The following is a 13,190-nucleotide window of genomic DNA, read 5'->3' as shown; positions in this document are numbered from 1 at the left end:
GAGGTGTTTACAGAATACTATGCAATAACATTTTATTAAATAAAGAAGATTTTAAAAGAGAGAACATGAGGAAGATAGAACAAAGAGATAATTAACACTAGAACTTTTGAAATCTCTTGAGAAATAAACAAGTCTTTACCTTTATAGAAGTGGTTAGAAACAAGTATGAAGACTGGAATTCCACATTGAGATATGTGTCACAACAAGGGCCTAAGTATAACAAGGTGGGATAGCAGACATAGGATACCAAAATGATTTGGGATATCGGAATGCAACACTCTCCTGTATGTGCACCTTAACATGGTGAGCATGTTTGAGATTGTCAGAGAAGCTGAGAGCCATGCCACCAGAAGGTCAGACTGACTGGTCTCCTAACAGGGTTAATCAGTATTTTACATACATATCAGATCAGTCATTGATTCTGCAGCTGCAGAAAACTGAAGAAAATAGAGACTCAGAGAGGTGGCAATGAATAAACTAGAAAAGATCAAGAGTAAGGACATTTCACTGGAGACCAAGGCCAAGAAAACTGGACAGTGAAGAAAGCTGACAAGGAGAAAATTGATGCATTCAAAACATAGTTCTAAAGGAGAGCTTTGTGAATACCCTGGACTGACAGAAAGACAAACAAGTGGGTCATAGATAAAATCCAGCCAGAACTTTGACTAGAAGCATCAGTGACGAAACTGAGTTTGTTGTGCTTTGGGCACATCATGAGAAGGCAGAAGACTCACTGGAGAAGGCAGTCATGCTAGGGGAAATTGAAAGCAGAAGAAAAGGAAGACCAACTAAAAGATGGATTGACTCCATACACTTAGAATAGCTGAGCAGGGCTGTCGTGGACAGGAAATTTTTGGAGGGCTTTCATTTTCGTAGGGCTACTATAAGTCAGAAACGACTTGACGGCACATAATAATGTTTGAATGCAAAGAAGTGCCAGGATGAAAGGAGGTCTTTGATATAGCCAGAGGCCAGTAGCATGGATTTTTTAAAAAGTCCAGTACTCTAAATGGATCTGGGTCTGAGTTCACATACCTGACTTGTACTTAGTAAGCAAACATTGTTAGAAAGAACCTAGGGCTTACATAATTTCACTCTCTTTAAAGTCACTGAGTAGGGGAGAAGTCAAAAGAATATAAAAGAACTTTTCTCTGGCCCTGCAAGCTTGCTGAGCTTTGATTGTGGCAGAGCAACCACCGTGCCCATAGGCTTTTCTCCATAGGATTTCTCTGTCAATATGTGTGATATTAGAATCACACAAATTTCAAGTTTGATTTAAAATTGTTCCTCTTAGGAAACTAAATTTCCTTTTAAGAATTCTCCCTCATTTTGTTTAAATTTTAAGAACAAAATTGACCGTTAAGACTAATTTTAGGGAGCTTAAGAAGCTTGTTTTCTATATTTGTATTGTGTGTGTATGTGGCAGGGGTGGGGGACAGGGGGAGAGGAAGAGAGCTGTGTATGAGCATGGATCTTAGAGACAGTCACCTGAGGAAAGTCATTTACAACTTTGAAACTGCTCATTCAGTAACTAATTAATATTCTGACATAATTTTTAGAAATGGAAAATTTTCTATGGAAAATTACGTCTGTGAAACATTATATCGCATCATAGGCTGTCTTGTTTCTCTAATTGAGTTCAGTACAGTGTACTCCCTCTCAAGCAAGTTGGTATCCAAAAACAGAGTTACTGTATTTTATTTTTTATTAACTCAAGGTGGTTTACATAATTCTCCTCTTCCTCTCAACAACCCTATGAGATAGGTTGGACTAGGAGTCTGTGACTGTCCTAAAGTCATAAAGTTAGCTCTGTGGCTGAGCGGGGATTCGAATCCAGATCTCCTGAGTCCCAGTCCCACATTCTTATCCACTACAGCTGAGACTGTATGACTATTTTAAAGAAAGCATTGTATGTGAATTACAGTATGTGAATTTGCGAGTCCAAACTTTATGCATTGAGTTGAATTTTCTTTGAAGTTATCTAGTGATGAAGCTGTTCAAAAGGTTCTTGCTGGAGAGAAAGCTGATATCAAAGGACAGACACCTTCATCTTCCAAATCCCAGAACAGAGAATCTAGAACAGAAGAACAAAGGTTCTATAAAGAGGTGATGTATATAGTACAGTCTTTTCATCTGAAACATTATTCACATCTTATAGTGCAAATAATGTTTTTCAAACTTTTTTTATATTTTTGAATTTAGGGAAGAGGCGATTCTGAAATAAAAGATAAACGTACAAATCAAGACCAAAAACCTGAGAAAGAGAGCAAGCAAAAAGAAAAAGAAAGTGACCTACATAAAGATTATGGAAACCGTCATAAAAATGTTGATAAAGACAATTTTAAAGAAGGTGAAAAACATGAGAGAGAGAGAAACAAGAACAGAATGTCAAAACAGGGGAAAGAGGCAGAAAAAATTAGAGACAAAGAAAAAGGAGATGGGGAAGAAGAAAAAGAGTGGGATAAAGAAAGAGACAAGGAAAAGAAACAACAGGAGGGAAGAAGAGAAAAAGACAGATTAAGAGAAAAAGATAAAGAAAAGAATAGGGACAAGGATAAGGAACATGATAAGGTCAGAGAAAAGGGAAAGGATAGAGAAAAAGACAAAAGAAGAGAACGAAGCAGCAAAGATACGGAGCAGTTGCGAGATCAAGGAAAGGACAAAGATAAAAAGGTAAAGAATTCCTTGATGTGTAAACTGATGATTGAGGGCAATTGTAATTAAATCTCAAGCAAATATGATTATAAGCAACACACATATTTCAGGTTTTCTGCATGAGGCTTTTTTTAGTGTAGAAGAATTGCAGTCAGCTGTGTAGGTATATCTCCACATATTGCAGTGAGAAAAACCACATTCTCTAACTTGAACTTTTTGTAGTCTTTCTAATGTCTTATTTAATTTTGTATAAATATTTTAATTTATATTCTGCACCCATCATACCACATATTCAAATTATCCATTAATGTTATATAATTAGGATTAGATCTATTCCAAATTACTGATTACTAATTACTCTGAAAAGTTTTTGTCAAGCTATTTCTTCCTTGTCAAAGTTGTCTATAATTGATCATCTTATCAGAATCATATTCTAAATTATTTTTCTTCATTGACATGTAAGCATTGATTTCCATGAGTTTGCCAGCAGCATACAAGCCCCAATAGCATACGTACTACTGATATTACATGTTTTCTCCTAATTTGATATTTGCTTGTTCCCAGCAAGATTTATTTTAGGATTTAGTTTTAACTTGTTGCCAGTAATATCTTTTATACCATGAATGATATCCAGACAATATTGTTTTCACTTTCAGATATTCCCACCAAGTATAGGCAAATCTCTATCATGTCAAACTGTTTACATCCATTTTAGCCATTTTCTAGTCATATAGTTTTATTTGTAGAATACCTTATAAATACTCTTTCATATTGAATCAAGGAGGTGTTACAAAGATGTCTGACATCCCATCAAAGGAAAGCAGCAGTGGCTGCTAGGGTTGGGACAAACCCTGACAGAATCTGTCCTCCCAAGTATTCATGGGCTTCCTCTTGTGCTGAGCCCAGTCTTCCAAAGTGAGTTGGGCTGAACAGTCTGTGAATGCATAGAGAGCTCCAGTTTCACAACTGGAAACTATCCCATGATGGCTGTAGCAACTAGCATAGAAGAGGAAAGCTGCTTGTGCACTGACTGCTTTCCTGGCAAATCCCTTGCAAGTAGACCTTTCTTCCCCACCAGCTGCAGCTGCTTGCACAGCAGCTGTTCCTGGTGCAGGAGAAAGACAGTGCTATGGGAGGCCACTTTCCTGGCAATGCCCTCATAAGTACAGCTTTCTTCAACACCAGTTGCAGTCATTTGCATAATGGCTGTTCAGGAGTGGGGAGCACTACTTACATAGAGCCTGAGGCTCATTGGTGGCAGGTGCTCTGCAAATGCTGGGTGCGCTTGCCAGCAACTTGGACTCACACCCTTAGACAGATCCCTTGCACATCCCTAGTTGTTGCTGTCTGTTTGAAAATGTAAAATCTGCACAGATTGGTCTCTACTACTAATCCAGGACAGATAGGTTCCTTGCAAGGCAGACTGCGGAAAAAAAGAAATAAAACTCTGGTTGGTCTTATATTCACAATGATGCAAGTAAATTATCAAAATAAACATAAACACTAATCACTGAAAATCTAAGGTTGTGTTTCAGTTGATTGAGGCTGTATAGTATACCTATCATATATAGTCACTTGGTTTACCAATTTGGGTGGGATAATCATGATACATCCATGTAATGTATATGATCTAGAAGAGGGGGTGACCAGTCTGCTGATCAAATTCACAGACAATGCAAAAATGGGGGTGTTGGCCACAACTGAGGAGCAGGTACTCCAGATCCAGAAGGATCTGGACATGCCCTGGAAGTGACCAGGGGACAATAGGATGGCATTCAATGTGGATAAATTCAAAGTCTTGCACTTGGGGCATGGGAATAGGTGCCATACATAAGTACAGGTTATTGGGCAAGTGTCTGGAGAACAGCATTTGTGAACGGGATCTCGGGGTCCTGGTCAGCTGAAGACTAAACATGAGTCAGCAGTGTGATGACTGGAGGTCAGGAGGGCGAATCCCACCCTTGGTTGTATAGCCAGAAGTGTGGCTTCTGGATCAAGACAGGTATTACTGCCACTCTATACTACTCTGGTGTGCCCACAGCTGGAATATTGTGTTCAGTTCTGGGCTCCACATTACAGGAAGAATATAGCCAGGTTGGAATTGGTGTAATGTAGGGCCACAAGGATGGTGGCCGGATTGCAGAGGAAGCTGTATGAGGGGAGACTGAGGGAACTGGGTCTTTTCAGCCTGGGGAAGAGGCGACGCTAAGGGGATCTGTTTGGTGACATACAGGTAAGTGGGGTGGGGGGTGTCATGCGGGGATGAGTTGGGATCTGTTTTCTCCTGGGTAGGAGGGCAGGACACGTTCTAATGGAGTGAAGCTGAGTGAATCAAGGTTCAGTTTGGCTGCCAGGAGGTAGTTCCTGACAGTTGGGACCCCTAGAGTATGGAATGGGCTTCCACGGGAGGTGGTGTTCAGGGATAGGCTGGATATGCACATGGTAAGCATGTCACGAGTGGAGCCAGCTGGAGCCGGGGTCAGACTAGATGGCCTGGGAGACCCCATCTGACTTACTATGTTTGTCTCTATATATGGGAATGGCTGTGTTCTCCTTGAGGAGTAAATGCAGTGGCCGTTCTGATAGACCATATTAATGATATTAATATAACATTCCTGTCATATAAACAAATGAGTGATGCAGTCCTGACATTACTTAATGCTTAAGAGAAAGATACAGATGTAATAAGCATGAAATCCCATTGTTTTCAGTAGGTTAAGTGAAACATGTTCCTAATGAATGCTGCTTAACTGTGGTTGTATTATGCTCTGGTCTTTTGATTGAACAGGATATTGGCTTACAAAACTAATGTATAAATCCAGTGAGTGAGTAGACAAATTTAAAGAAATGAATCCAGACATGTATATGGCTATTTTAGCTATAATATGGCTATTGTTAGAAAAAGTATTCTGAACGTTGGTCATCAAGAGATTTCTACCAAAAAATGTAAAAAGACAAAAGGATATTATGCATGGATTATGCTATAGAAAACTGAAGCCTACTAACTTAGTTAATGGTAGTGGTTTCATGATACACACTTTAAAAGTAGAATTGCATGAATATAATGTGACCCATTGCTATGATTTAATTTTCCTAGAGAATTCTAACAACAAACACAATATTGTGTTCATTTTTTTTTCTTTTCCTAGCCAGGAACTGAGGAGATTTTAACTAAAAAATCAGTGGAAAGATCTATAAAAGATAAAGCTGAGCCAGATAAAGAAGTAAGTAATAAAAAATAAGCCTTTCCCCCAAACGTTTGGGAGCTCTCATTGTGATCCTCCTCAAACAATTGAAAATTGGCATGCCAAAATGACTTTTGATTTAAAAACATGAAGGGTGCATACTTGTGGTGGCTCCAGTCTCCTACCCTGCAAGAATACTCCCTATACCACTTTTCCAAGGCTGCTCATCTGTCCTTGGAGAAGCAGCTGGTATGTTTGTTTCTGTGCCAACTGTGAGGGCTGCAAGGGCACTCCAAGCATGAAGTGCTTGTGATCAGAGAGAGAGATGGAGAGATGTTGCCTGCTTAAAGTGTTAAGAAAACCATCGTTATAGCTTCCTGATTCTTAATTTGATTTACTCAAGCTGTAGCCAGAGATGATGGTATAATGAGGAAGTTGTAATTACTCAATGAAATCTCATGCTTGTTGCATTTTTCATTAAATATTAGCATTTTAGTTTTGAAAATTGGACTCTTTTTTGGTATTTCAAAATTGAACTTAATTTTTTTCTCGAATGCTGGTCTTCTTTGTACAAATAGCAATTGTAGTGCAGACAGAATATGATCACTGTTACAGTTTCTGTTTATTGTTTTTGTATATAGCTGATTGGACAGATAGGTGTTCCAGAGAAATGCTGGCACTTGTACTTTTGTTAGAGTGACGAGTGTCAAAGAAGGACAGAGTCTGTGTAGCTTTAGTAGTAGAGTAGAAAAGGGAATCGCAACTTGTTTAATGACAACTAGTACCTGCCAAAATTGCCATTTCTGTACAACTGCTACAGCTACAGGTTTGTCCCCCTTCATCCCAACTATATGTTAGTCCTTCTGGAGTCACTCCTGTATCTTTTTGCCTTTCCTTATGGTAACGGGATATGTTTGTGTACAAGTTCCCTCTCCTATCTTAATCCTTTCTGATAGGGGGAGTAGTCACACTGAATCCCTTTTTGGATCACAATGTTTCCACTATTGAACAGGGACAAAGTTGAGGCAGGGAGGTGGGCTTTATGGAATCCACAAGTCCCAACTGCTTTATCCATCTCCTAGTTAAGCCAAGCATGACATTATTTGCTCTTCTAAAAGCAGGAGCTAAAATGGCTTCCCCTAAAATTCCTTTGTCATTACAGTATGGACAAGATTGGCCATATTGTTTGCTGCTCTTTTGTTCTTCATCACTAGTGTTCATTAAGGCAGGGAGGATAACACAAATATACTATAGCATTTTCTAATTATCGCTTTCTTTCAAGAGTGAAAACTCAGCAAGATTATCAAAGCAACTTTCAACAAAGGGTCCAAGACAACGACCGAAACTAGGTGATGAAGGTAACTAAAACAAACCTTTTCTCTCATTATATACCAGGAGGAGGGGGGCCCACTCAACTTTTGGAGCACTTCATAGTTGTTTTATTGCGAATTTACCAAAATAAAACAATCATGAAAAACCCTGAAATTAATTTCTACTGTTAGGTAAATATCCAAATAACAGCATAAATCCAAATATATAAATTATACATAATTTATATGTATAAAGTCAAACCAAATCCCCATTGATACATTACTGCAAGAGTGACATCCTTATGACAGCTATTTAAGTACTCAAAATATAATTAAGTCTTCACTTCATTGCATTATGAGAGGTGAGCTTTTACATTTCCAGTGCTGTAGTATAAGTCAAACTTGGCTGTCGAAAGGGCACAGAAAAGCTTTAATTTTGAAAAAACCAACTAGATCACTTTAAAGCACATTTAAATTAGAAAATACAGAGTGTTCTAATACAAAGGTTTCACATATTATGCCAGAGCATAAAATTAAAAGGAGCATTAGCATTTTTATACCTCCAACAGTAGGTCAATTTAAACAACCTTTATTAACAAGATGTTGTTGGGTCCAATAAACCCTACAATTTTTGCTGTAAAGATGCTCAACTGTATGTGTTCAGTGACACCACATTTATCAGCTATTCCAATTTATCTTAAATATTTATGATATATCTCTAGGAATGAGTATTCCTGAGTAAGTAGTAGAACTCAGACACAATTAAAGTTATGTTATGTTATGTTAGTCATGAAGTCGTGTCCAACCCATCGTGACCCCATGGACAATATTCCTCCAGGCTCTCCTGTCCACCACCAACCCCCAAAGTCCACCAAAGCTCACATTGACAGCTTCATTGACTCCATCTAGCCACCTCATTCTCTGCCATCCCCATCTTCTTTTGCCATCTATTGTTCCCAACATTAGGCTCTTCTCCAGTGAGTCCTTCCTTCTCATTAGGTGGCCAAAGTATTTGAGTTTCATCTTCAGTATCTGGCCTTCTAAAGAGCACTCAGGGTTGATCTCCTCTAAGACTGACTGGTTTGATCTCCTTGCAGTCCAAGGGACTTTCAGAAATCTTCTCCAGCACCACAATTCAGAGGCCTCAATTCTTCAGCACTCAGCCTTCCTTATGGTCCAGCTTTCATAGCCATACATTGCAACTGGGAAAATCATAGCCTTGACTATACAAACTTTTGTTGGCAGGGTGATGTTTCTGCTTTTTAGTATGCATATAAATCCCAAAAAGCAAGCATCTTTTAATTTCTTGGCTGCAGTCACCATCTGGGGAGCCCAAGAAAATAAAATCTTTCACCACCTCCATTTCTTCCCCATCTATTTGCCAGGAAGTGATAGGACTGGATGCCAGGACCTTAGTTTTAAGAAACTAAATTGAGTTTCAAGCCAACCTTTGCACTCTCTTCTTTCACCCGCATCTTTAGTTCTTCTTCAATTTCTGCCATTAGAGTGGTATCATCTGCGTATCTGAGGTTGTTGATATTTCTCCCAGCAATCTTAATTCCAACTGGTGATTCATATAGTGTGGCCTTTCGCATGATGTGCTCTGTATAGACAATATACAGCCTTGTAGTATTCCTTTCCCAATTTTGAACCAATCAGTGATTCCATGTCCTGTTCTCACTGTTGCTTCTTAACCTGCATACAGGTTTCTCAAGAGACAAATAAGATGATCTGGTACTCCCATCTCTTTAAGAACTTGCCACAATTTGTTGTGATCCATACAATCAAAGGCTTTAGCATAGTCAATGAATCAGAAGTAGATGTTTTTCTGGAACTCCCTAGCTTTCTCCATGATTCAGCGTATGTTAGCAATTTGATCTCTAGTTCCTCTCCCTCTTCAAAACCCTGCCTGTTCTTCTGGTAGTTCTCGGTCCACATACTGCTGGAGCCTAGCTTGTCGGATTTTGAGCATCACTTTGCTAGCATGTGCAATGAGTGCAATGGTGTGGTAGTTCAAACGATCTTTGGCTTTGCCCTTCTTTGGGATTGGAATGTAAACTGATCTTTTCCAATCCTGTGGCCACTGCTGCGTTTTCCAAATTTGCTGGTATAATGCACTTTAACTGCATCATCTTTTAGGATTTTGAATAGCTCAGCTGGAATACTATCTTCTCCACTAGCTTTGTTTTTGTTAAGGCTTCCTAAGGCCCATTTGACTTCACATTCCAGGATGTCTGGCTCAAGGTCAGTGACCACCCCATTGTGGTTATCAGAGACATTAAGCTCTTTCTTGTATAGTTCTTCTGTGTAATCTTGCCATCTCTTCTTAATCTCTTCTGCCTTTGTTAGGCCTCTGCCATTTTTGTCCTTTATCATCCCCATCTTTGCATGAAACATTCCCTTCATATCTCCAGTTTTCTTGAAGAGATCTCTAGTCTTTCCCATTCTATTGTTTTCCTCTGTTTCTTTACACTGTTCATTTAAGAAGGCCTTCTTATCTCTTCTAGCTATTCTCTGGAATTCTGCATTCAATTGGGTGTATCTTTCTCCCTTTGCTTTCCTTCTATGTGTAAAGCCTCCTCAGACAGCCATTTTGCTTTCTTGCATTTCTTTTTCTTTGGGATGGTTTTAGTTGCTGCTTCCTGTACAATATTCTGAACCTCCGTCCATAGTTCTTCAGGTACTCTGTCTATCAGATCTAATTCCTTAAAACTTTTTGTCACCTCTACTTTATATTCATAAGGAATATGATTTAGGTCATACCTGAGTGGCCTAGTGCTCTTCCCTACTTTTAACAATTTAAGCCTAAATTTTGCAACAAGAAGCTCATGATCTGAGCCACAGTCAGTTCCTGGTCTTGTTTTTACTGACTGTATAGAGCGTCTCCATCTTTTCCTACAGAGCACATAGTCAATCGGATTTCAATCTGTTGTCCATCTGGTAATGTCCATGTTGCAGTCGTCTCTTGGGTTGTTGGAAAAGAGTGTTTGCTATGACCAGCGTGTTTTCTTGACAAAATTCTACCAGCCTTTGCCCTGCTTCATTTTGTACTCCAAGGCCAAAATTGCCTGCTATTCCGGTTATCTTTTGGCTTCCTACTTTAGCATTTCAATCCCCCATGATTATACAGACATTATTTTTGGTGTTATTTCTAGAAGGTGTTGTAGGCCTACATAGAACTGGTCAGCTTCAGCCTCTTCAGCATCAGTGGTTGGGGCATAGACTTGGACTACTGTGATGTTGAATGGTTTGCCTTGGATTCGAACTGAGATCATTCTGTCATTTTGGAGATTGTATCCCAGTATTGATTTTCCTGCTCTTTTTTTGACTGTGATGGCTACTCCATTTCTTCTGTGGGATTCTTGTCCACAGTAGTGTACCTGATGGTCATCTGAATTAAATTCACCCATTCCTGTCCTTTTTAGTTCGCTGATTCCCAATATGTCGATGTTCAGTCTTGTCATCTCATGTTTGACCACGTCCAGCTTACCTTGATTCATAGATCTTACGTTCAAGGTTCCTATGCAGTATAGATCTTTATAGCATCTGACTTTCCTTTCACCACCAGATACATCTGCAACTGAGTGTCCCTTCAGCTTTGACCCAGTCACTTCATTCTATCTGGCACTACTACTACTAGCCTTCTGCTTTTCCCCAGTAGCACATTGGACACCTTCTGACCTGAGGGGCTCGTCTTCTGGCGTCATATCTTTTTGCCTTTTGGTACTGTCCCTGGGGTTTTCATGGCAAGGGTACTGGAGTGGGTTTCCATTTCCTTCTCCAGTGGATCACCTTTTGTCAGAGCTGTCTGCTATGACCTGTTCTTCTTGGTTGCCCCTGCACAGCATAGCTCATAGCTTCATTGCGCTACACAAGCCCCTTTGCCACGGCAGGGCAGTGATTCATGAAGTGGACCATTGAAATTACTAATTGGCTAATGTACTATGAAAAATATTTCCATTTGGCATGATCTCAGTCTTGGACCAGTTAATTGAATAACCAGACAGTTTATCGAAAGCATTGTTGTACTGCATCAAAGTGGGAGTGGACACGTGGGGTTACAAAATAAACAATAAGCAGTTGTTCTGCATTCTAGTAGAATAGCACACACCAGGGATACCAGACTGTATTGCATGGACTCTACTAGACAAATGGTGAGAAGGTCATTAAGGTTCAACAGGTATTGCAGTGAGCTTTTCCAGTGTGCAAAAGCAGAATACTTTCCTGAAACCATGCTAAGGCCTTATGGTTGTCATCTTGTTAGAAAGAACACCAAGGATAATTGCCTTGAAACTGCATTCCCTTTCATGCTTTACTAGCTTCTCATGTTGTTGCTATGGAGATATTATTTGTATTGTTCAATCTAAAAAAATCTTCCAAATCTCTTTCACATTTCTTGAAAATGTCGTCTTTTAAAGAGTGTTTATTAGCAGCCTGTCAGTGTTTAATAAAGCATGTTTGATCTGGTCAATCTAGTGCTGTAATACCATATTGAAATCTACTGCCCAAAATTCTAGTCAGAATTTTAATACCAAGATTAATATTGAAATGGGTCAGCACTTAGTACAATAAATATGATCCTTTCCATGTTTGGAAATTAACTGTAATATAGGCCTCATTTAATGATGCAGAAATGAAGCTTAGTTCAAAATATAGAAATACAAATAAAGCAGTTTAGAACTAATAATCAAGAAAAGGATTCTGACCACTCATTTGGAAGCCCATCCAGAACAAGTGATTTCCAAATATACAATTTCCAAAACATAATTGCATTCACAATTTCTTCCACTGTTACAGGAGCTGAAAGAAATTGTACTTGTGAAAAGTGCATACAAGAAAGATTAACTGGAGGGGAAATGCATCTGTATTCTGTATATTCTACTACCCCCATTGTATTTCTCCTTGGGAGGAGTATATCTAATAATTCTCATCTTTAATTGTAACAGCTATGTTTCAGTCTTTCTACTGTTTAAGACAATGTGCCAAAGTCTTACTGGGACATTCCCATTCTCTCAGTAAGCCTGTCATAGCCAAGTTAAAGCAAGTTTCTCCTGCTGTGAAACAGTATTATTCAACTTGAATTTCACAGTTTACTACTCTTGGTAGAGCTTTGCAAATTACAAATTGGGTTATAAGTGCTTTCAACTCCTCATTTAATAATACTGCAAATTCAAAAATTCATATACGAAGCACAAGCACTTATTTGACCCTATATAAAAGGTTTACTAGCCTTCTCTTTGGTAGCATGAGAATCAATCATATCCTTATTATTTTCAAAATAATTTCAAAATCAAATTCATATATTAATCATATATGGGTGTAAAAGCCTCACCAGTATTTGGCACAGGGGGGCAGTATACTCTGGTCCGTTATAGGATCTAAGACCTCATTAAAATCCCCATATGCACATTCAAGTAATCACAGACAATTTCAAGCAGACTGCTAAAATAATGAGAAAACATGGCAGGAGAATCATTATTTTGCTCATATGCATTAATAACTGAATAATGTCATCAATGTTTTCTAACTAAAATCAAAGGATAACCATCAGTATCAGTTATCACCTCCTGAATTAGAGAAGAGAATTGATTGCGGATTAAAATCTTAATCTTTTTGAACTATGTTGATGTTATGAAGTTTACATAAACTTCTCCATCCAATTATTTTCTCAGCAAATTATTAAGCTTCATCAAGTGGGTTTCCTGTAGAAAACAACATAAGCATTAAGCCCTTTGCTTATTTATATTCCTTAGTCCCTTGGTATTCAAGGAAATTGTGTTAAGTATGGGAAGTAATGTAACAAATGTACGGCCCTTCCATACATACAAATTTTATACATTTTACACAGGTTCAATGTTTTGCACAGGTTCTTAAGTTTGTATTGCTGCCATGTGAAAGTGCTCAGATACTTGGTGGTAGTATACAGCTTTAATAAACGAGACCACATGAGCAAACAACTAGATAATTGTGCTGAAAGGTTTGATGAAGAAACTGCTGTTTAAATTATTCTGAACCTGTTTAAATGATTATTAACAGTATA

At 38.6% G+C, this 13,190-nt stretch overlaps 1 protein-coding gene across 3 annotated transcripts in view; it reads left to right on the top strand.

The window, feature by feature from the left end:
• TRAF3IP1 (TRAF3 interacting protein 1) overlaps positions 1–13,190 on the top strand; it is a 47,352-nt gene that overhangs the window by 8,346 nt on the left and 25,816 nt on the right. For all 3 annotated transcript variants that reach the window (XM_044432114.1, XM_044432113.1, XM_044432115.1), the window contains exons 4-7: positions 1,978–2,106; positions 2,203–2,673; positions 5,805–5,879; positions 7,123–7,198. In XM_044432114.1, coding sequence (XP_044288049.1) covers positions 1,978–2,106; positions 2,203–2,673; positions 5,805–5,879; positions 7,123–7,198 — 751 coding nt within the window. The remainder of the gene's footprint in view (positions 1–1,977; positions 2,107–2,202; positions 2,674–5,804; positions 5,880–7,122; positions 7,199–13,190) is intronic.

Source organism: Varanus komodoensis, unplaced genomic scaffold (genome assembly GCF_004798865.1).
Source record: "Varanus komodoensis strain SLA01 unplaced genomic scaffold, ASM479886v1 scaffold23, whole genome shotgun sequence".
NCBI lineage: Eukaryota > Metazoa > Chordata > Lepidosauria > Squamata > Varanidae > Varanus > Varanus komodoensis.
Note: the sequence above shows the minus strand (reverse complement) of the source record. Positions and strands in the feature narration are given on the sequence as shown.